Source organism: Balaenoptera ricei, chromosome 8 (genome assembly GCF_028023285.1).
Source record: "Balaenoptera ricei isolate mBalRic1 chromosome 8, mBalRic1.hap2, whole genome shotgun sequence".
Classification (NCBI taxonomy): Eukaryota; Metazoa; Chordata; class Mammalia; order Artiodactyla; family Balaenopteridae; genus Balaenoptera; species Balaenoptera ricei.
This window is the reverse complement of record NC_082646.1, coordinates 86,537,679-86,559,739: the sequence shown is the minus strand read 5'-3', so window position 1 is coordinate 86,559,739 and position 22,061 is coordinate 86,537,679. Positions and strand designations below refer to the sequence as shown.

General features: G+C 35.3%; 2 protein-coding genes across 4 annotated transcripts in view; one reads left to right on the top strand and one right to left on the bottom strand.

The window, feature by feature from the left end:
- The window catches only part of ELP4 (elongator acetyltransferase complex subunit 4), a 234,737-nt gene extending 213,500 nt beyond the window's left edge, over positions 1 to 21,237 (bottom strand). The window contains exons 1-2 of the mRNA XM_059929629.1: positions 20,979 to 21,237; positions 13,871 to 13,906 (exon numbers count right to left, since the gene is read on the bottom strand). Coding sequence (XP_059785612.1) covers positions 13,871 to 13,906; positions 20,979 to 21,201 — 259 coding nt within the window. The 5' untranslated portion in view covers positions 21,202 to 21,237. The remainder of the gene's footprint in view (positions 1 to 13,870; positions 13,907 to 20,978) is intronic.
- Positions 21,238 to 21,382: 145 nt separating this feature from the next.
- Positions 21,383 to 22,061, top strand: part of IMMP1L (inner mitochondrial membrane peptidase subunit 1) — a 73,490-nt gene continuing 72,811 nt past the window's right edge. For 2 of the 3 annotated variants that reach the window (XR_009504677.1, XM_059931332.1), the window contains exon 1: positions 21,383 to 21,469. The gene's annotated coding sequence lies outside the window, so the exon portion shown is untranslated. The remainder of the gene's footprint in view (positions 21,470 to 22,061) is intronic. The other variant, XM_059931331.1, reaches the window with a different exon arrangement.

Sequence of the window (22,061 nt, the reverse complement as noted above, 5' to 3'; positions counted from 1 at the left end):
AAAATATGTGATCAGGGTTTTTCAATAAAGTATAAGTGTCATTAAAGGTAAATAAAGAATACTACAGAAGTATTTATATAAGAGGAATACTACTAATTGGGCATGAGGAGAAGGAAAGCAACAGTTAAGGATGACTTTCTGGAAGAGATATTTAAGTGGAGACCTAAAAGATGATTAGGGGTTAGGAAAAGAGAAGAAAAAAGATGCAGCAAGAAAGAACTTAAGAAAAGTTCTGTAGAGAGGTGAGAGAATGGTACTTTGATGGAATTAAAAGCTTAAGGTGATAAACACAAAGCTTGAGGAAGGAGGTGAGAAGATGAGAAGAGATAAGGCTAAGGTGAATCAGCAGAAGCAAATCACTAAAGGCCTTAGAGCCCAAGTTAAGGAGCTTGCACCTTATGTTAAGATCAATAGAGAGCACAAAAATGTCCTAAGCAAGGATCATGATCAGATTTTCATATCATAAACTTCACTCAGGCTACAGTATGAAAAAGGACTGAAGCAAGGGAACATTGGAGACAACTTAAGAAGCTGTTATAATAATTTCAGTGAGAGTTGTTGATTACAGTTTGAATTAGGGTTGTGGCAGCAATAATGGAGAGATGTAGACAGAGTTTTTCAATACATATTTAAAAGGTTGAAAACTTTCAGCATTTAATGATTAATGGGTGTGTGGAGTGTGAGAGACAAGTACATCACTCAGGTCTCCGGCATGTGTCACTTGGTAGGTTGAATAATCCAGGGATAAGAGGAAGAGGGACAGATTTAAGGAATGGGGTAGAATTTGGAGATAAGGGCAGACTGTGAGTTTAGCTCTAGACATACTGATTTTGAGGTGTGTGTAAGATATTCAAAAGAAAATGTTGAATAGGAAGTTGAATATGATCTCCTCATTTCTCTGTGTACCCTACATATGTAGCAATGCCTAGAGATTACTGATTACTTTTATAAAATGAGGTTTTTCCTGGTTATTCTAGTTATGGCAGGGACTGAGACCTCCCAGGCAAGAGTATACAGCACTAGAAGATGGAATATGATGTTAGTATTTTAAGTAGAACCAAAGGAGTCTAAAAAAACATGAGCAGAGGGGTAGAAGGAAAACCAGAACAGAATATTATAACAGAATCCAAAGAAAGGGAGTACTTCAAGGAAAGAGTGATTAACTACATCAATTGCTGCTGAGATCAAGAAGGAAGAGGCCTGAGAAGGTAGTAGGATACAAGATCAACATACAGAAATCTGTTGCATTTCTTGACACTAACAATGAAATATCAGAAAAGGAAAGTAAAAAGCAATCCCTTTTAAAATTACATAAAAACAAACAAACAAACAAACAAAAACAAAACTGAGGAATAAACCTGACCAAGGAGGTGAAAGACCTATATGCTGAGAACTATAAAACATTGATAAAGGAAATTAAAGATGATTCAAAGAAATGGAAAGATAACCCATGTTATTGAATTGGAAGAATTGATATTGTTAAAATGGTCATATTACTCAAAGTAATCTACAGATTTAATGTGATCCCTATCAAATTACCCATGACATTTTTCACGGAATGAGAACAAATAATCCTAAAATTTATATGGAACCATAAAAGACCAAGAATTGCCAAAGCAATCCTGAGGAAAAAGAACAAAGCTGGAGGCACAACCTTCCCAGACTTCAGACAATACTATAAAACTATAGTACTCAAAACAGCATGGTACTGGCACAAAAACAGACACATGATTCAATGGAATAGAATAGAGAGCTCAGAAATAAACCCACATACCTACAGTCAATTAATCTTCAACAAAGGAGGCAAGACTATACAATGGAGAAAAGACAGTCTCTTCAGCAAGCAGTGTTGGGAAAGCTGGATAGCCCCATGTAAACCAATGAAGTTAGAACACTTCCTCACACCATACACAAAAATAAATTCAAAATGGCTTAAAGACTTAAATATAAGACATGACACCATAAGACTCCTAGAACAGAACATAGGCAAAACATTCTCTGACATAAATTGTACCAGCATTTTCTTAGGCCAGTCTCCCAAGGCAACAGAAATAAAAGCAAAAATAAACAAATGGGACCTAATCAAACTTACAAGCTTTTGCACAGCAAAGGAAACCATAAACAAAATGAAAAGACAACCTACAGAATGGGAGAAAATATTTGCAAACAATGTGCCTGACAGGGGCTTAATTTCCAAAATATACAAACAGCTCATACAACAACAAAAAACCAAACAACCCAATTGAAAAATGGGCAGAAGACCTAAATAGACATTTCTCCAAAGACATACAGATGGTCAACAGGCACATGAAAAGATGCTCAACTTTGCTAATTATTAGAGAAATGTGCATCAAAAATACAATGAGGTAATACCTCACACTGGTCAGAATGGCCATCATTAAAAAGCCTACAAATAATAAATGGTGGAGAGGGTATGGAGAAAAGGGGACTCTCCTACACTATTGGTGGGAATGTAAATTGGTACAGCCACTATGGAAAACAGTATGGAGGTTCCTTTAAAAACTAAAAATAGAGTTGCCATATGATCCAGCAATCCCACTCCTGGGCATATGTCCAGAGAAAACTCTCAATTCAAAAAGATGCACCCCAATGTTCACAGCAGCACTATTTACAATAGCCAAGACATGGAAGCAACCTAAATGTCCATCGACAGATGAATGGATAAAGAAGATGTAGTATAGATATACTATTGAATACTATTCAGCTATAACAAACAATGAAATAATGCCATTTGCAGCAAGAGGGATGGACCTAGAGATTATCATACTAAGTGAAGTAAGTCAGAAAGAGAAAGATAAATATCATGCTATCACTTGTATGTGGAATCTAAAATATGATACAAATGAACTTATTTACAAAACAGAAACAGACTCACAGACATAGAAAACAAACTTATGGTTACCAAAGGGGAAAGAGGGGGCAGGGATAAATTAGGAGTTTGGGATTAGCAGATACAAACTACTATACATAAAATAGATAACAACCAGGTCCTACTGCATAGCACAGGGGACTATATTCAATAATCTGTAATAAACCTTAATGGAAAAAAAAAAAAAAAAATATATATATATATATATATATATATATATATATACCACTGTGCTGTACACCAGAAACTAACACAACATTGTAAATCAGCTATACTTCAATAAAAAAAAGAAGAAGAAGGAATAGGACTGAGAAGTAACCTCTGGAATTAGCAATGAGAAGGTCTCCAGTGTCTCTAGCTAAGGTGGTTTCAGTGAAGTGGTAGTGCCTGAAGTAGACTGAGCAATGACTGAAACATTACTAAAACATATAAGAAGTGTTACAGATCATTCAACAGGCTTGGCTATGAAAGGGAAGAGAAAAAGCAATGATTGGAGAAGGTAGGGTTAAGGGAGTGGAATTTTTTTCCTTTGAAAAACAAGTACACATAGAAAAGAGCTTAATAAATATAGTAATGATAAGAAGAGAAAAGAAAATTGCTATTGCCAGGTACTTGGAAAGGTAGAAGGAGAAAAGATCTAAAGTACAGGTGAGGGATTTGCTTCAAGATGGTGGAGTACAGGAATGTGTGCTCGCTCCCTCTTGTGAGACCACTGGAATCACAACTAATTGCTGAACAATCATTGACAGGAAGACACTGGAACTCACCAAAAAAGATACTCCACAACCAAAGACAAAGGAGAAACCACAATGAGATGGTAGGAGGGGTGCAATCACAATAAAATCAAATCCCATAACTGCTGGGTGGGTGACTCACAAACTGGAGAACACTTATACCACAGAAGTCCACCCCCTGGAGTGAAGGTTCTGAGCCCCACGTCAGGCTTCCCAACCTGGGGGTCCAGTAACGGGAGGAGGAATTCCTAGAGAATCAGACTTTGAACGATAGCGGGATTTGATTGCAGGACTTTGACAGGACTGGGGGAAACAGAGACTCCACTCTTGGAAGGCACACACAAAGTAATGTGTGCATCGGGACCCAGGGGAAGGAGCAGTGACCCCATAGGAGACTGAGCCAGACCTACCTGCTAGTGTTGGAGGGTCTCCTGCAGAGGCAGGGGGCAGCTGTGGCTCACCATGGGGACAAGGATACTGGCAGCAGAAGTTCTGGGAAGTACTCTTTGGCGTGAGCTCTCCCAGAGTCCGCCATTAGCCACACCAAAGAGCCAGGTAGGATCCAGTGTTGGGTCGCCTCAGGCCAAACAACCAACAGGAAGGGAACCCAGCCCACCCATCAGCAGACAAGTGGATTACAGTTTTACTGAGCTCTGCCCGCCAGAGCAACACCCAGCTCTACCCACTACCAGTTGCCCCCATCAGTAAGCTTGTACAAGCCTCTTAGATAGCCTCATCCACCAGAGGGCAGACAGCAGAAGCAAGAAGAACTACAGTTCTGTAGCCTGTGCAAGGAAAACCCATTCACAGAAAGACAGACAAAATGAAAAGACAGAGGACTATGTACCAGATGAAGGAAAAAGATAAAACCCCAGAAAAACAACTAAATGAAGTGGAGATAGGAAACCTTCCAGAAAAAGAGTCCAGAATAATGATAGTGAAGATGATCCAGGACCTCAGAAAAAGAATGGAGGCAAAGATTGAGACGATGCAAGAAATGTTTAACAAAGACCTAGAAGAATTAAAGACCAAACACCTAGAAAAATTAAAGAACAAACAGAAAGAGATGAACAATACAATAACTGAAATGAAAAATACACTAGAAGGAATCAATAGCAGAATAACTGAGGCAGAAGAATGGATAAGTGACCTGGAAGACAATGGTGGTATTCACTGCCACGGAACAGAATAAAGAATAAAGAATGAAAAGAAATTAAGACAGCTTAAGAGACCTCTGGGACAACATTAAAGGCAACAATATTCGCATTATAGGGGTCCCAGAAGAAGAAGAGAGAGAGAAAGGACCCGAGAAAATATTTGAAGAGATTATAGTCAAAAACTTCCCTAACATGGGAAAGGAAATAGCCACCCAAGTCCAGGAAGCCACAGAGAATCCCAGGAAGGATAAACCCAAGGAGAAACATGCCGAGATACATAGTAATCAAACTGGCAAAAATTAAAGACAAAGAAAAATTATTGACAGCAACAAGGGAAAAACGACAAATAACATACAAGGGAACTCCCATGAGGTCAACAGCTGATTTCTCAGCAGAAACTCTACAAGCCAGAAGGGAGTGGCATGATATACTTAAAGTGATGAAAGGGAAGATTGAAAGGGAAGAACCTTGCAATCCTGGCAAGGATTGCATTCAGATTCGACAGAGAAGTCAAAGGCTTTACAGACAAGCAAAAGCTAAGAGAATTCAGCACCACCAAACCAGCTCTACAACAAATGCTAAAGGAACTTCTCTAAGTGGGAAACACAGAGAAGAAAAGGACCTACAAAAACAAACCCATAACAATTAAGAAAATGGTAATAGGAACGTACATATCAATAATTACCTTAAATGTGAATGGAATAAATACTCCAACCAAAAGACACAGGCTTACTGAATGGATACAAAAACAAGACCCATATATATATGCTGTCTACAAGAGACCCACTTCAGACCTAAGGACACATACAGACTGAAAGTGAGGGGATGGAAAAAGATATTCCATGCAAATGGAAATCAAAAGAAAGCTGGAGTAGCAATACTCATATCAGATAAAATAGACTTTAAAATAAAGAATGTTACAAGAGACAAGGAAGGACACTACATAATGATCAAGGGATCAACCCAAGAAGAAGATATAACAATTATAAATATATATGCACCCAACATAGGAGCGCCTCAATGCATAAGGCAACTGCTAACAGCTCTAAAAGTGGAAATCGACAGTAACACAATAATAGTGGGGGACTTTAACACCTCACTTACACCAATGGACAGATCATCCAAACAGAATATTAATAAGGAAACACAAGCTTTAAATGACACAATAGACCAGATAGATTTAATTGATATCTGTAGGACATTGCATCCAAAAACAGCAGATTACACTTTCTCTTCAAGTGTACACGGAACATTCTCCAGGATAGATCACATCTTGAGTCACAAATCAAGCCTCAGTAAATTTAAGAAAATTGAAATCATATCAAGCATCTTTTCTGACCACAACGCTATGAGATTAGAAATCAATTACAGGGAAAAAAACGTAAAACACACAAACACATGGAGGCTAAAAAATACGTTACTAAATAACCAAGAGATCACTGAGGAAATCAAAATATACCTAGAGACAAATTACAACGAAAACATGACGATCCAAAACCTATGGGATCCAGCAAAAGCAGTTCTAAGAGGGAAGTTTATAGCAATACAAGCCTACTTCAAGAAACAAGAAAAATCTCAAATAATCTAACCTTACACCTAAAGGAACTAGAGAAAGAAGAACAAAACCCAAAGTTAGTAGAAGGAAAGAAATCATAAGGATCAGAGCAGAAATAAATGAAATAGGAACAAAGAAAACAATAGCAAAGATCAATAAAACTAAAAGCTCGTTCTTTGAGAAGATAAACAAAATTGATAAACCTTTAGCCAGACTCATCAAGAAAAAGAGGGATAGGACTCAAATTAATAAAATTAGAAATGAAAAAGGAGAAGTTACAACGGACACTGCAGAAATACAAAGCATCCTAAGAGACTACTACAAGCAACTCTATGCCAATAAAATGGACAACCTGGAAGAAATGGACAAATTCTTAGAAAGATATAACCTTCCAAGACTGAACCAGGAAGAAATAGAAAATATGAACAGATCAATCACAAGTAATGAAATTGAAACTGTGATTAAAAATCTTCCAACAAACAAAAGTCCAGGACCAGAGGGCTCCACAGGTGAATTCTATCAAACATTTAGAGAAGAGCTAACACTCATCCTTCTCAAACTCTTCCAAAAAACTGCAGAGGAAGCAACACTCCCAAACTCATTCTATGAGGCCACCATCACCCTGATACCAAAACCAGACAAAGATACTACAAAAAAAGAAAATTACAGACCAATATCACTGATGAATATTGATGCAAAAATCCTCAACAGAATACTAGCAAACAGAATCCAACAACACATTAAAAGGATCATACACCATGATCAAGTGGGATTTATCCCAGGGATGCAAGGATTCTTCAACATACGCAAATCAATCAATGTGATACACCATATTAACAAATTGAAGAATAAAAACCATATGATCATCTCAATAGATGCAGAAATAGCTTTTGACAAAATTCAACACCCATTTATGATAAAAACTCTCCAGAAAGTGGGCATAGAGGGAACCTACCTCAACATAATAAAGGCCATATATGACAAACCCACAGCAAACATCATTCTCAATGGTGAAAAACTGAAAGCATTTCCTCTAAGATCCAGAACAAGACAAGGATGTTCACTCTCGCCACTATTATTCAACATAGGTTTGGAAGTCCTAGCCACGGCAATCAGAGAAGAAAAAGAAATAAAAAGAATACAAATTGGAAAAGAAGAAGTAAAACTGTCACTGTTTGCAGATGACATGATACTATACATAGAGAATCCTAAAGATGCCACCAGAAAACTACTAGAGCTAATTGAACTTGGATATTGATATTGATATATATACACTAATATGTATAAAATAGATAACTAATAAGAACCTGCTGTATAAAAAAATAAGTAAAATAAAATTCAAGAAAAAAAAATAAAGTACAGGTGAAAGGACGATTCTCAAACAGGAGAAGGTATAACACATCTTTCCATTTGTGGATAGAGCTGTGTTTTGAGGTTTGATGGTGGGAAGTTGTTTATGATGAGACTCTTACTTCTGTGTGAAATAAGTCATTCCAGAAAATGAGGGAGAAAGTGGTATTGTCTGATGTTTGAGGACCAGAGAGTTTAAAAGGCCACTGAGGTTACTGAGAATGAAAAGGAGGTGATTAGAGTTATACAAAAGCTTGTTGGCCAACGTTCAATGCCTTCTTGAGGTTGAAGATCATGATAGTCTCTAATAAATGACGGAAATAACTAGGACGTCAGTATAGGCAGCAATGAGATGGTAGAGAAGGAGGAATAGCCCAAGATATAAATCTCACTCCAGAAAGAATTTTTAAGATGAGTTATCAGGTTTTAGCATAAAATGATGATTTACTGTCAGAGAAACTTGATTGCGAATCTCAGCTACTAGGTGTGTGACCCTGGGCAAGTTACTTGGCTTCTCTCAAAATTTCAATTTCATCTTCTGTAAAATATAGACATCTCATCTGATTGTTGTGAAATTAAATGATAAAATATACATCAAGGGTTTAGCGTGATGCCCAGCACACAGTAACTCCTCACTAAACGTTAAATATTTTAATAGACTATTTAATAAGTTTTAAAGATATTAGAGTATGTTTTATATGAAATAGATGTTATAAAAGGCAAACTGGAAAGGTTTAGAAAAGATAGGAATACTAGGAAATTGAGTCTATAGAGAAAAAAATACAGAGTATTATGGAGATAAAAGAAACAGAGGAGGTAAGATCATTGGAACAACTAAATTCTTGGACAATGACCAAAGGTAACTAGGAGGTGAAACATGATGGATCTGACTGGCTATAAAGCTAAACAAACAGAAACTCCCAGGTGTCTTCTGGTGGATAAAGGGTAAAAAGTCTCATCCCTGCACACTGCAGTTTGAGGAGCTGGTATATGGGTTCTGAAGTTTCACAATTTGAATTCTACAAGTAGGTAGTTGAGACAAAAGACTCAGGGAAAGTAGGCTAAGCTTTCCCTTTGACAAGTCCTAAATTAATACTCTCTCCTTTAGAAGGGCTCTCGCCTCTTTATTACAGGAGCATACCCTGCTGGTAGTCTCTCTTATGCATCTGTTTATACCGTTTACATATGAATACTTTTCTCCCTTCATCTCCCCTCAACTTCTGCCCATATTTTGATTCAATTTAGGCCTTTTCCTTACCTCTTGCACCTGCACAAACATCTGCACATTATATATGTATTGTTCAGCGTTATTCCGCATGCAACCAACATCCAGTTTAAGTTCATCAGGGACAAAAACCAAGATTCATGCTGCCTAACAGTGTTAAACACATAGTAGGCACTTAAATGTCTCAGGACAAAAGGTCAGGTGGTTTTTTTCTAAAGAACTGTACTGATATCAGTATGTCTTATTTCAGTCTTCCAACAAGTTTTACTACTATAAAATAAATTAAGGAGCATACAAAATATAATAATATAAAATAGCAATTGGCAAGCTTTTTCTTAAAAGAGTCAGAGTAAATATTTCGGGCTTGTGAACCACACAGTCTCTGTTGAAACTACTTAACTATGCTCTTGTAGCACAAAAGAAGCCATAAACAACGTGCAAATAAATAGAGCATGGTTGTATTCCAATATCTTTATAGATAAATCGCCAGCCAGCAGGTTGTAGTTTGCCAAGTCGTGTACCATAAGGAAAATGCTTAGAATTTATTACGTGTTGTAAAAGGAAAACATAGCTCAGCAAATTCAAGAAGTTCGAAGACAACTGATGAGAAAATACTATACTATCCTTTGAGAGATATATTGGGAGCGCTTGGTTTTTGCTATTATATGAAATAATAACAAATTAAATCTATGAAAAGTATGACATTCTAAGGTGATCCCCATGATCCTGTTTCCTGGTATATGTCTTTGTGTAATCTCTTCTCTTTGAATATGGGTGGAACCTGTGACTTGCCTTTAACCCAAAGTATATGGCAAAGGTGATGGGACATCATTTCTGTTACATAAAACTGTAACATCTGTCTTGTTGAGAGACATTCTTCCTTACTGGTCTTGAAGAAATAAGATGCTGGTTGTGAGAGAGTGCTTCTGGCTGACAGCAAGGAACTGAATGCTGTCAACCACCGTGTGAGCTTGGAAGCAGATCCTTCCTTTCTCTGCCAAACCTTCAGTGAGAACCCAGCCCTGACTGACACCTTGACTGTCCGCTTGCAGAGGACCCAGCTAAGCTGTGCCTGGACTCCTGACCCACAGAAATTGTGAGATGATAAATGTGTCTTCTTTTTAAGCTATTAAGTTTATGTTAATATTGTCACACAGCAATAGGTAACTAATACAGAAGTACACTTATAGCTGGTTGTAATTAATTGTTTAAAAGCATATTATTTTTCTCCTACTTCTAGATCTAAAATTATATAATTAACCTAAGAGATTAAATTAAAAATAATGCTTTCATAAATGTCACATAACTTGTATTTCAATTACTGACTTCTATTAAATCTTTTTGATGCTCGATAGCTTCACATATAGACCAAGATCCTTTATGTAAAAAGAAGCTGTGTGAACTTTAAATATTTATGCCATCCTTTTACTTTTGATACTTTTCAGGTGTTCCATATTTACCCGTGTACCAGACTGTCAGAAAGCGATTTAAACATAAAACATCTCAAAACCTATTCCAGTACTGAAGGATGAAACATGTTTTAAGAAAACTCTATCTTTGATTTTCAAAGTAAATGTAGGAGCCCCTTAGTTCTTCAATCTATTCCTCAGAGAAGGGCATTTTAAGTATTCATATTCATTTATTTTGTTGCATTCCGAAGGTCTAAAGTAGACCTACCATGGGTTTTCTGGCAGTGCTCACTGTCTCCAGTTTCCATAGTTACATTGCTTCTGAAACCGTAAATCCACTACTCTGTTACCCACACTCATGTGCATGTACACACTGAGACACAGAGTTGCCTTGGTAAATGAGAGAATGGTAAAAATGTTCACAGTCTATAGTGAAAAGTTATTAATACAAATCATCTTCAGGCTTTAATTTTCTCTCACTTGTGGAATAAAAAAATCTTTGAGTGATGAGCAGTATAGTAATGGCCTAAGCTCCTAACCACTGACCTTAAATCTCCATATTTGGTTTGTATTTCGAACTATTCATCCATTTCTTAATGCAGAATTCATCTGTTGTACAAGCTGTATTGACCAGGAAATGGAGAAAAGTAGAAAACCTAGTAGATAAGATTCCTTCTGCAAATCTAATCTTTCAAAGAAATGTAAAAATGCTTCCAAATTTTGTTTTAAGATTTCCTAGAGAAAACAAGCTAACAGATAATAAAACTAAGTTTACTTAAGTTATACATATTTTAAAAAATCTTATACACTTAGAAGAAGTTGATAGTAGGGCATAAATAATAATGAGACGATTAAAAATATTAGCTTTATGGAAAGACCAGACTATAAAGGCAAGGTCTTTGCTTTATACTTGTTATATTATTTTATGCAATTGTTAATTCAACAAATAGTTATTGAATACCTAGTTTAATACTTGGTGAATTGATATTTCATCAAAGGCAGACCCTTTTTTTTTTATCTGTCACTGTGCTTTAGTTATTCTTATTTGATTTTTCCTTATTATATATTGTCAAAATATCTCCTTAGCCAGATCACCAAGTTCATTAGACATGTGTTGTTTCCGCATAACTGCCGACATCAACGTTAAGCTTTCTGTCACTATGTAACAAGGATTCTCTTCCTCCAGCTTTCAGTAACATGGACCTTCTTCCTTTTCATCCTCATTGGCAGTGTCCTCAAAGTACAGAGTTCTACTAACGATCTGTTTACAGTGATTTAGGCTTTTTCTAATGTGTTCCTCAAAATCCTTCCAGCCCTTGCCCACTGCCTGGTTCTAAAGCCACTCCCATATTTTTATTTTATATTTGTTATGGAAGCACTCACTTTTAAAACACCAAAATCTGTTATGAAATAACATTTTCAATGTTTGCAGAAGATGATTGCCTACTTAGAAAATTCAAGTGAATCTACAAACAATTCAAAAGTTGCTGGTTATAAGATGGATATAAAAAAGTCAATAGCGGTCCCTTGTACAGCTACAATCAACAATAAAGTGTAGTAATAATAAACGCATCTATTATGGTATTAACTTATGTTGTAATTATTTACTTTACTTATGTCTCCTCCTTAAGGGAAGAGAGTAACTCATTTATATTTGTAACCCCAATATCTAGCATGCACCTGGGTGCTCAATGAACATTTTTTGAATGAATTTTCAGTCGTCATTGGATTCTTAGTATCATTCACACATACTTCCCCTGGAGAAAAGAATAAAAATTTAGCTGGATATTTTTTAAACCATTATAATAATCTCCAGATTTTTGTTCATCAAAGAGAAAAGTCCCAGGTTCAAATCATGAAATGCCATTCTTCACTTTTCACCTATTTGGACTGGTAAAGATTAAAATGTTTGATAATGCACATTGTTGTTCAGGGTAAGGGTAACCTAATATTCTTATAACAGTTGATTGAAGTATAAGGTAGCATAATCTCTTGGCAGAGCAATCTAATATCTAATACAATTTAACATGCTTCTATCAAGTAAGCCTATATCTTGGAATTTATTCTATAGATACTATATACTTATATGTGTATGCAGACCTTATATATAAGACTTGTACAATAGGATTGTTAGTAACAGAAAATAATGAGTTAAACTTATCAGTAGAGAATGATTTAAGTAAATTGTGGCATAAGCATACAATAAAATCCTATTCAGTTGTTGAGAAGAATGAGGTATATCTATATGAATGCACATGGACTGATCTCTAACATGTATTAAGCAGAAAAAGCAAGGTGCTGAATGCTCCCATGTATATTAGTTATGTTGAAATATCTGGGTGGGAAACCCAGGACAATATTGTCCCTGGGTATGGGGAGTGAGGAACTGAAAGGACAGCGCAATTTTTCTACCTGTCCTTTTATATTTTCTGTATTTATATACTTATATCAAAACTGTGAATTATTTTTTCCCAAAATTCCTTCAATCATTCTTTACTTACTAAAAGATAAATTTAAAAAATGCAACTGACATGACCATTTCTAGAATTTAAGCATAGGTCACACTAAATTTGGAGTATTGTATTCAGTTCTGGGCACAGTTAAAGAGACAATGTCAGACCAAAAGGTGCTACACGAGAACAACCAGGAGAGTGAGGAGTGTGAAACCAGTTTAAGAAACTATGTCTATTTAGTTTGGAGAAGATTTGAGGTGATTAAATAGTTATTTTCAAATATTTTAAGAGTGTCATGTGAAAGAGTATCAGAGGACAAAACTAGGAACAACAAACTTGTTACAGGCATACAAATTAAACATTAATATACAGAACTTTCTAATAAATCATACATTTTCAATAACAAAGCATTGCTTTGTAAAGTAGTCAGCCCTTTAAACTAGATAATCTGTACTCAAATGGTGTTTGATATCTGTCAAGGATTATGGAAAAGTGATTTGTGGCCAAATGGGAGCTTTGATTATATAACCGCCAAGGTTTATTTCAATTCCAAGATTCTATGATCTAAACTTAAAAAAACGCTAAGTAGGGCTATGTATGTGTATTTAAGTAAGAACCAATGAAGCTTTAAAGATGAACAAAGATGTGATTTATCAGTTTGTTACTTTTCTTTCAATTAGAAGACAATTATGATAAAAATCTGTGATATATACAATGGGCTTATGTGTACATCAACTTATCAAATGAATCACTGTAATAATCCCACTCTAAGTACTGAGATTCTCCAAAAAATCTATTGGCATTAATTTTAGTTTTTTTAAAACAAATGGAGGGCGAAGCACTGTGAACATTTTTAAATTATAAGAGCTACATTTTCATATATATATTTTCCTAATTCATTTCAAGTTCAGATCAACATTTTAATTTAAATTAGAACTTAAGGCAATTCCTCTTTAATTTACCTTAGCTCTTGTATAATTTACCTTAACTCTTGTAGAGTGCTAAATACTTAATTTCAGAATAGGCAAACCCATAAAATCATTATGCACAACAGAAGACTGTGATTGCGAAGAGCAAAGTATGTATGCTATACTAACCAATTAGAAGAACTGTTCCAACGGCCAAACCTCCACCTGGAAATAAAACAAAACCAAGAAGAAAATTAATCTACCTTTTCACATTATCTTTAGCATAAAAGTTAGGCATTAGCAAGGACAGGTACTTCAATAACTTTAAAATTGCAGTTAAAAACAACATTTTAATTACCTTTGCAGACTTTGCTTAAGGTGCTATTATGAAATAATTACCTATTATATGTAATTATACACTACACATTACAATTACTTTCATAATATACTGTACTAGCCTCCTTTCTCCTGTGTTAGGACCATGCAGCAGTCAACATAACCGGTTAAGCATTCCATAAACGTTATATTTAGCACTTGCTAATAAATTAGCTCAATAGCTGAGACCTAAATGTGCACAGTAACTTAACTACAACAGAAGTACAACATAGAAAAGAAAGGTTATTATAATAGAAATTCCACTTTAATATTTATTCTCAAATTTAATAAGCCTTGGGAAAAAAACCCTGATAATTAAAACGAATTCTTTTTCCATTATTAATAATATACACAAAGTCAGGACATACTCTAAATATTTTTGTCATTTCAAACAAAAAAGGCACAATCACCACAATCACAAAACACATTTTCAATTTTACTAGAAAATGTTATTTTAAATATCTGAATTAGGGTAATATGATCATAAACATATAACTCAAAGTTTATTAAAAATCAATTTAAAATCAAGTTTTAGGAAACTAGAACAACATCAGAAAGATAAAGACATTCAACCATTTGACTCCTGATATTTTATTTGTAAAACCACTTGTAAAAGTATTACTATGTATAATTAATGTTGCAAACACTAACAAATTCACTTAAAAATTTAAGAATGTGTACACAAAGAATGAAATGTACTTAAAGTATAATTAATTTAAAAAGAAACTAAAAATTGTTGGACAGTTGAAGACAATATTACTGGGGTTTTGTTTGTTTGCACAAAACGGTGAAACATTTAGAATAACAATAAAGAACTTTTCCCCAAAAAAGTTTGTAGTGGCGAACACTATATAGAAAAACTTAGTATGAAAAATTCATTTGATAGTGCTTATTTTTTGCCTTGCAAATAAGCGTAAATAACTGTTATGTTTCAAAGAATTTGAAACTTGGTAACATGCATGCACACAGAATACAATCCAACATTTGGGGACTTTATAAACAAAACATTCCAAATTGTTAGAAAACAATTTTTTAAAAAATGAAACCAATACATTTATATATTTTTAAGTGGATTTTTTATAGAATCAAATATGTATTTTAATTTCACATTGAGATAAGTTCCTTCATTTTAGCATTTAAAGCCACATCAGACTACACAGGATAACTCCAAATGTTGGTCAAACTAAAAGATTAACATAAACTGAAATACGTGTGATGATAATAACCATTAAGGATCAGAGCAAATTTTCTTTGGGACAAGATTAGACTAAATATTTAATTTTATAGTTTGTGCTACATATAGACCACTACTAACTTTTTAATCCATTTTAAACACTTTAAATCACACTTTCCAACTCCTTACTTCACTATTTTCCCTTACATGCAAAAATAAACATTTAACTACGTAATCATCATTTTGTGTATTTGAGATGAAATAATACAAGCACGTAACAGATACTGCAGTGTCTAGTCTACAGCAAGTACTATAAAAAAGTTAGCTGTCTTTCTTTCTATAACTTAATTTTTATAGGAAGGATTTAAATTTCTTATCTAAACTTCTTTGGGTCTACATTCATGTCTCCTCAAATTAGGAATTTATATAAGGCCTCCAAGTCGAATAGTTAGAGAAGTATTTTGTGAATTATATTCACAGGGAAATAATGAGAACAGATAAAGAAATAGTTTCCCTATTAAATGAAGTGATACCTTGCTCAGGTGACTTGCCCAAGGAGGTACAGTAAGAGCTACCCTTACGAGTCTGGCAATTATTTTCTGACTAGAAACTAAATGATACACTAAAACTGTATCATTAGATAAATGGTGATCACCTTAACAGTAAATCAGACTAGGCTAAGGTAGTTTTCTGTAAGAATGAGTCAGAACAATCCACTGTTCCTGATAATTCAGGAACCACCTCTCGAATTTTTAAAATCTCACATATATTAAAATTCTGATGTTTGGAAAATTTGAACATTACTTAAAACAAGATAATATGAAGACAGTTTAATAACTTTTATCAGCCAAATTAATATTCTATCAGGACTTCTCTTACAAAAAGGCAACTTTCTTTTTTTCTAATGGGCTATATAATGTAAATTCACTAGACTTAAATTTGAATTGGCCCTAGTAAACGTTGGTCATTTGGAAGGTTGGTCATGGGAAATAAGAAGCCACCTTATTAATTATTGGTAAATCAAGTTTTTATTCTATGTATATGAGGTAAAATTATTTGACATGTACATACACACACACATAGCAGCAAAGTTCCTCTAGTCTTCCAAACTTCATTTTAGTGTGTGACAAGACCCCACATTTCCCCAAAATACTTCTGTATAAGGTATTTTGAAATAACTCACTTGATATACTGAGGTTCTAGTTATATTTTAAACTAGAGTAAATTTGAATAAGTTTGTAGTCATGCTCCCTACCAAAAATTGAAAAGCTTCAACAACCAACCATGACAAGATGTCTTGACGTGGCATGTTCAACAAAAGTTAGTTTTAATACATCTTTAAATTCAGTAATCCATTAGTAACTTCAAAAGCAACACAGATTTCACACTAATAGTTCCCAATTAAAATAGAAATAAAATAGTTCCTAATAGTCCACTAAAATGTCTGACATGTAAGTAATGGGTTAAGTAAGCACTCGTCTTATCTCTATAATGAAACATACAAAGGAGTAAAATGGTATTGTTTATGGTCTCCTCTTCTCTTTAATCATATCTTAGAGAAATCATCAATATTCTAAGTCACTAAGCAAATAAACTGTTGGTTTTACTTCTGGACCTTTTTAAGAAGTATATTTAAGTTATTCTCCAGCTTACTAAAAAATATGGGTAGAATATTTTATCAACTTGTAAGACTACATGAGTTTGAAAGCTTGAAGATACTTTGTAAGTCTGATATCTTAAAGTATTAATTTCATCAAGCTTTCACATTTTAAAAAAATGACAGCATTTTGTCTTAAAACTAGAAAAAAATCTGATAGCATAAAAACATCAGAAAATTTAAGGTTTTAAGTGTCAATATCTTTCTATTTTTTTTTAAATATGAAGGAAAGAATTAAAAAAAAATTCATGTGAAGTTAGAAAGTGATATATTAGAGGGAGAAAATTCAATCCCACACACTTCCCCAAAAAACTCTTTAATTAAGCTATAAATTTAGGGTAAATGAGGTCAAATTAATATATTAGAATATTAAGGTCCAGAAGCGGTATCTTATTTTACAACAAGGGCAACTCCTTTTTCAAAGTTAGAGGAAGTAAAAGGGAAAAGAAATAAAAGTCAGGAAAGATAAGTGATTTATACCAGTCCTTTCCAGTGCTCTCTATAAATGGTTTTGCTTAAAATTATAGAAAGGCATTTTAGGGAAAATGCAACGTAAAAAACCAGTTCATATTCTTGGTTCATGGCAATGTCCTTAACTACTTAACTAATGCCACACTTCAAATTAAATTGCAGTTCTGTCATTAACAGGTCTACTTTTTCTTCTCTCTCTAGGAGGTATGAAACATCCCAACAACTCTTGATTATCACAACTATTGGCAGGGCAAATATGGGAATCAAAAAAGACAAGCCATCAGCAATGAGAATGGTTCTGTAGATTAAATTACACAAAACAATTTTACATAGCAATACAAAGGAATAAGCTACTTTTACTTTAAATGTACAGCTATCAATTGTTAAAATGTCATAACCAGGATTATGTTAAATATATAATCCAAGATCAATGCATATCATTCCACACTCCAGATTAAGATATAGTGGAGCAAAGGAACTACAACCACCAGTATTTATTTTTTCACAGCAGTGTTGAAAATGGCAGCTACCCTCAAGCTTCTTCAGAGTCCTCTTCCTGGACTATTATTTAACCCTAATCTCTATTTCCATTCACTTGACTGTCAAAATTTAAAAAGTTCTGAACAGCACAGAGTTAAGCCAGTTAAACCTGAGAAGTCATCGTTCCTTCGAATATCTTTTTGAAGGATGAGACTGGGGTTAATAGGGTCCTAAAATGGACTATATATCCTAGAAAAAGTGAAATTCTGCCAGAATCCTTTACCTACTGTATAATCTCTCTTTGGAAATTCCTGGAAGAAGAAAAATGAAATATTTACATATAGGGACCTCAAATAACAACATAAATGTCCTGGAAAGGCAGGATTGAGAAACTGGGTTAGGAAATCTCAGAACTTAAAAAATTAGCCAACTTGGGAAAGGTATATCGATATCTAACAATAAAATAAGCTGTCAGAGCAAAAATATTTAATACAATTAGATCATGTAAAAGATGCAGTAATAGGGAATTCTCAAATTTATAAAACACTTCGGAGTAAGCAATGGAAATATTAGCATATCATCAAATAACTAATATTCAATTAGCCTATATTATGCCTTTCAAATATGTTTTGCATCTGCACTTAAAATTACAATAATGTCACAGTGGCAGTAGTAAAATATCACTGCAGTGTACGTCAGTGACAATACAATATTTACTTGTTACGCAGTAACCACAGAATATATATAGGCAAGAATCACAATATCACAGTATAGTTTCATCATTCTAATATCATAAAATCCTACTATCCTTACATTTTGTCACAATATGTTTATATTAGACTTGTCACAATCTGAGTCAAATAACATTTTAGAACAACAATATAATCTGAATTGCTTTTACTTTTGTGTATACACATTAGCAGCCAAATGTTTCACATTCAAATAATGGTTTAATGAAAAACAAATGTATAGGGTTTGCTCCATAGGGCCACACACAATAGAAAATCAAAATACAAAAATGCCTTAAGAAGTTAACAACTGAAATACTTCTGGACAGTTTATTATTCCAAATGTAGTAACTCCTATTATAACAATGTCTTCAACTTCTGTGCAATTTGAGAATTAACTGTACACATGCAAAACATATTTCAAAATATCCAAAAACTGATGCTTATTTCAATCATCTTAATGAACACTAATTTTTAGCATAAGCTTGTTAGAGTCAAATTATTAGAGTCCCCATCCCCAAGCAAATCTGGAAAAATTTTAAATTACAGTTCAAGTTTATATCACTGTAGAAACACATGAGGAAGGTGCTTTGGGTCACCTTTCTGGTGGGTGCTTTAAGAGACTATATGGTTAAATCTTTAGGCTTAGATTCAATAAATGGTTAAAAACACTTGAAAAGAGTTCTCAGAAATTTCAAACAGTTGCAGCATAGTGCAGAGCACTAAACGTGGAGCTCAAAGATCAGCCCAGATTGTCACTAGTTTTGTGACCCTGTTCATGTTAGTTAATCTCTGAGTCTGATTTTAGAACTCAAACACATAATTCCATCCTATGTGTTTCATAACTCTTGTCCAGGTTTTTTCCTACACATTATTTTTCCTTCAACCAAGAACTTATTTAGAATCTACTACGTGCCAGGTACTGTGCTAGGCACATTTTGTTATTCTAATGAGGAACTGAAAGTATAATGTTAAAAATGTGAACTTTTTGTTTGGAGAGTTTCAAGATCAAGTGAATGAAGTTACATATCTCCACTGAGTTACAAAAAGGAAAAAAAAAAAAAAAATTAAAGACTAGGAACAGCCTCCAAGCTTTAAGTTTAAATATAGGACGACACCAAGTAAGGTTCACAAGGGAAAGAAAATGAGACAAATATTTGCTAACTAGATATTTTGAATCATTTCTGTTTATAGTACCATGCAATTGAGGAAGGCAACAGTCTTGAAACAATTAAGGGAAAATACTTAGATTTATGTAGAAATAACCAGGATCCAGTTAAGGTCATGAAATAACAGAGGCAAGAAGCCATACTCTTTTTCATTGGCCTCGTCATTTTCTATTGCACTAAACCTATCTGAAGAGCCTACCCGTGGGAAAAAAATTACAGAGAGAAAAATGTCAAGGGAAGTACAAGAACAAGCAATGGCATTTGTAATATTTTATGAAAGTGTACAAGGCTTAACTGACACATCTCACCCTATAAAAATGTTATGAAATATAAACATGGACCACTTTTAGTAAAGTAGCATTCTGATAGGAATTAACTAATTTACAAGCCTTATTAACACCGCAGCTTTGTCCTACCAATCTTATCTGTTCAATCTTTTCAACATAAGTTATGAATCAAGCATATTCTTTAGTAGCCTTCTTATGAAAAATTCCAGAGATTATACAGGAAAGCCTAAAAACTGGACTTCTTTTCTTGTCAAATGTGAATTAATTTTAAACATATTGTTTGAGATGTAACTCTGGGAAGCAAAATATATAGAAGAAAAAATAACAAAAACAAATATGCATATATTTAACGCAGATGCTGGGTATGACTGCTAAGGTCAAAGACCGGCTTTAACTACTTTGGATCCACATAAGCCTTTAACACACATTCTCTTAAACTCAGTATAATTTGTTTAAAGATTCAGAACCAGGAGATAAGCAGCCTGGTGGCGAAGAGGGGAAGTTACTTTCTTCAGCATTTTCTAATGAAGCCCATCTCTCACAACTGATACAAACTCTTGTTAGTCCAAACCGTGAGCTACCTGGGGTTGGCAGAAGGGTACATTCACAGACCAGGACGGGATACTAGATCAATGCCAAACCGTCTCCAAACATTAATGAGTCCCCTTGACTAGGAAGCATGTCAGGGTAAAAGCATGTAGGTTTCCTGTCGTAATCTAGAAAAAAGCTGGCGGGCACCAGAGTAGGAAGTGGGAGCACGAAAACAGATTTAGTTAACAGCATTTAGAAGTCTCCATGCAACCCTTCCTCCCCTCCATCTCCATCAGACCGGGCTATCCTCTCCACGTCCGAAGGCTGAGAGGTCAGAGAGAGATGTGGGGTCAGGGTGGCTCCCCCGGGCAGGTCCCCACCCTAGTTTTCCCTCTGTTGAACCCAGATCTCCGTTCTGAACCGACCTAGGAGCTGGTCCAGGGCTGGGAGCCCGGTTGATACCAGCAGCTGTCCATTCCGCACCGACGGTCGTGTCCCCGCGATGGACACCAGTCGAGAGCAGCCGCTGTCGGTACCGCTGGCTCTAGGACCCCTCCGCTGGAAGCTGGTGACGTTGTTCCTGCTAGCCGCCACCACCACAGACCCAGTACTCCTGGTGCCGGTGCCGCAGGTCGCCGCTGCCGCCATCTTGACGCTTCGCGCGTTGACCCAATAGGAACTCTGGGAGCTCAAGCCTCGGGTCTGTCAGAGCCAGCCCCAAACTCCCGCCTCCTTGCCGCCTCCTCGGCTCCCGAAGCCAATAGGAGTAAGAGTTCCCTCCCGAGTCAACCAATGGCAAGGCGTATTACTGAAAAGTGCATTCTACGTCAGGACGACGGACTTCTTCAAGGCCCAGGTGAGAAAGAGATCCACATGAGTACTGGCTGAGAGCCTTCGGAGTTCTTTGAGACTAGAGGTGGGTAATATCATGCAACATTTTTCTCGTTTTGAGTGCCCTCATTCACGCTGAGTTAAAGAAAAGGCTGGTGGAGCGGTATATCAAGCAAATACCAGTAGGACCTTGCACTTTTCTCCGCTCAGTATTAAAGAGGATACTCTATCCCACCCCTTTTCTGATTTTTTTGGGAGAAAATTCCCTCCGCCATGCTCTTCAGGTTTTTTTCTGAATGGTTGTGTAATATGGAAGGGATTGGAACTCTTACCTTAGCGACTTGCTTGTTGAGCCCCTGGGCTTGGTTCCTCAGTGCCTGTGACAGGTGGGTTGGATTTAGACGTTAGAGTAAAAACTCCTGAGCTTTGAGGCGATTTGGTTTTCCCCCGTTTCAAACAGCAAATGACAAAATGTACCCCTCTGACAAGTCGCCGTGAGTAGCTTTCGTTAATTTTAATTAGTGCTTCTGGAAGTCTTAGAGCGCCTTTCCATAAGTGGTGTGAATGATAAGTGTTACTCTGACAACCTTGTTCACACGTTTAATTGTCGTTTGCTGTTAAGGCACCTGCAAACAACAGAAAATACTTCAGGGGTTTTTTTCCCCGAAAAACTGATA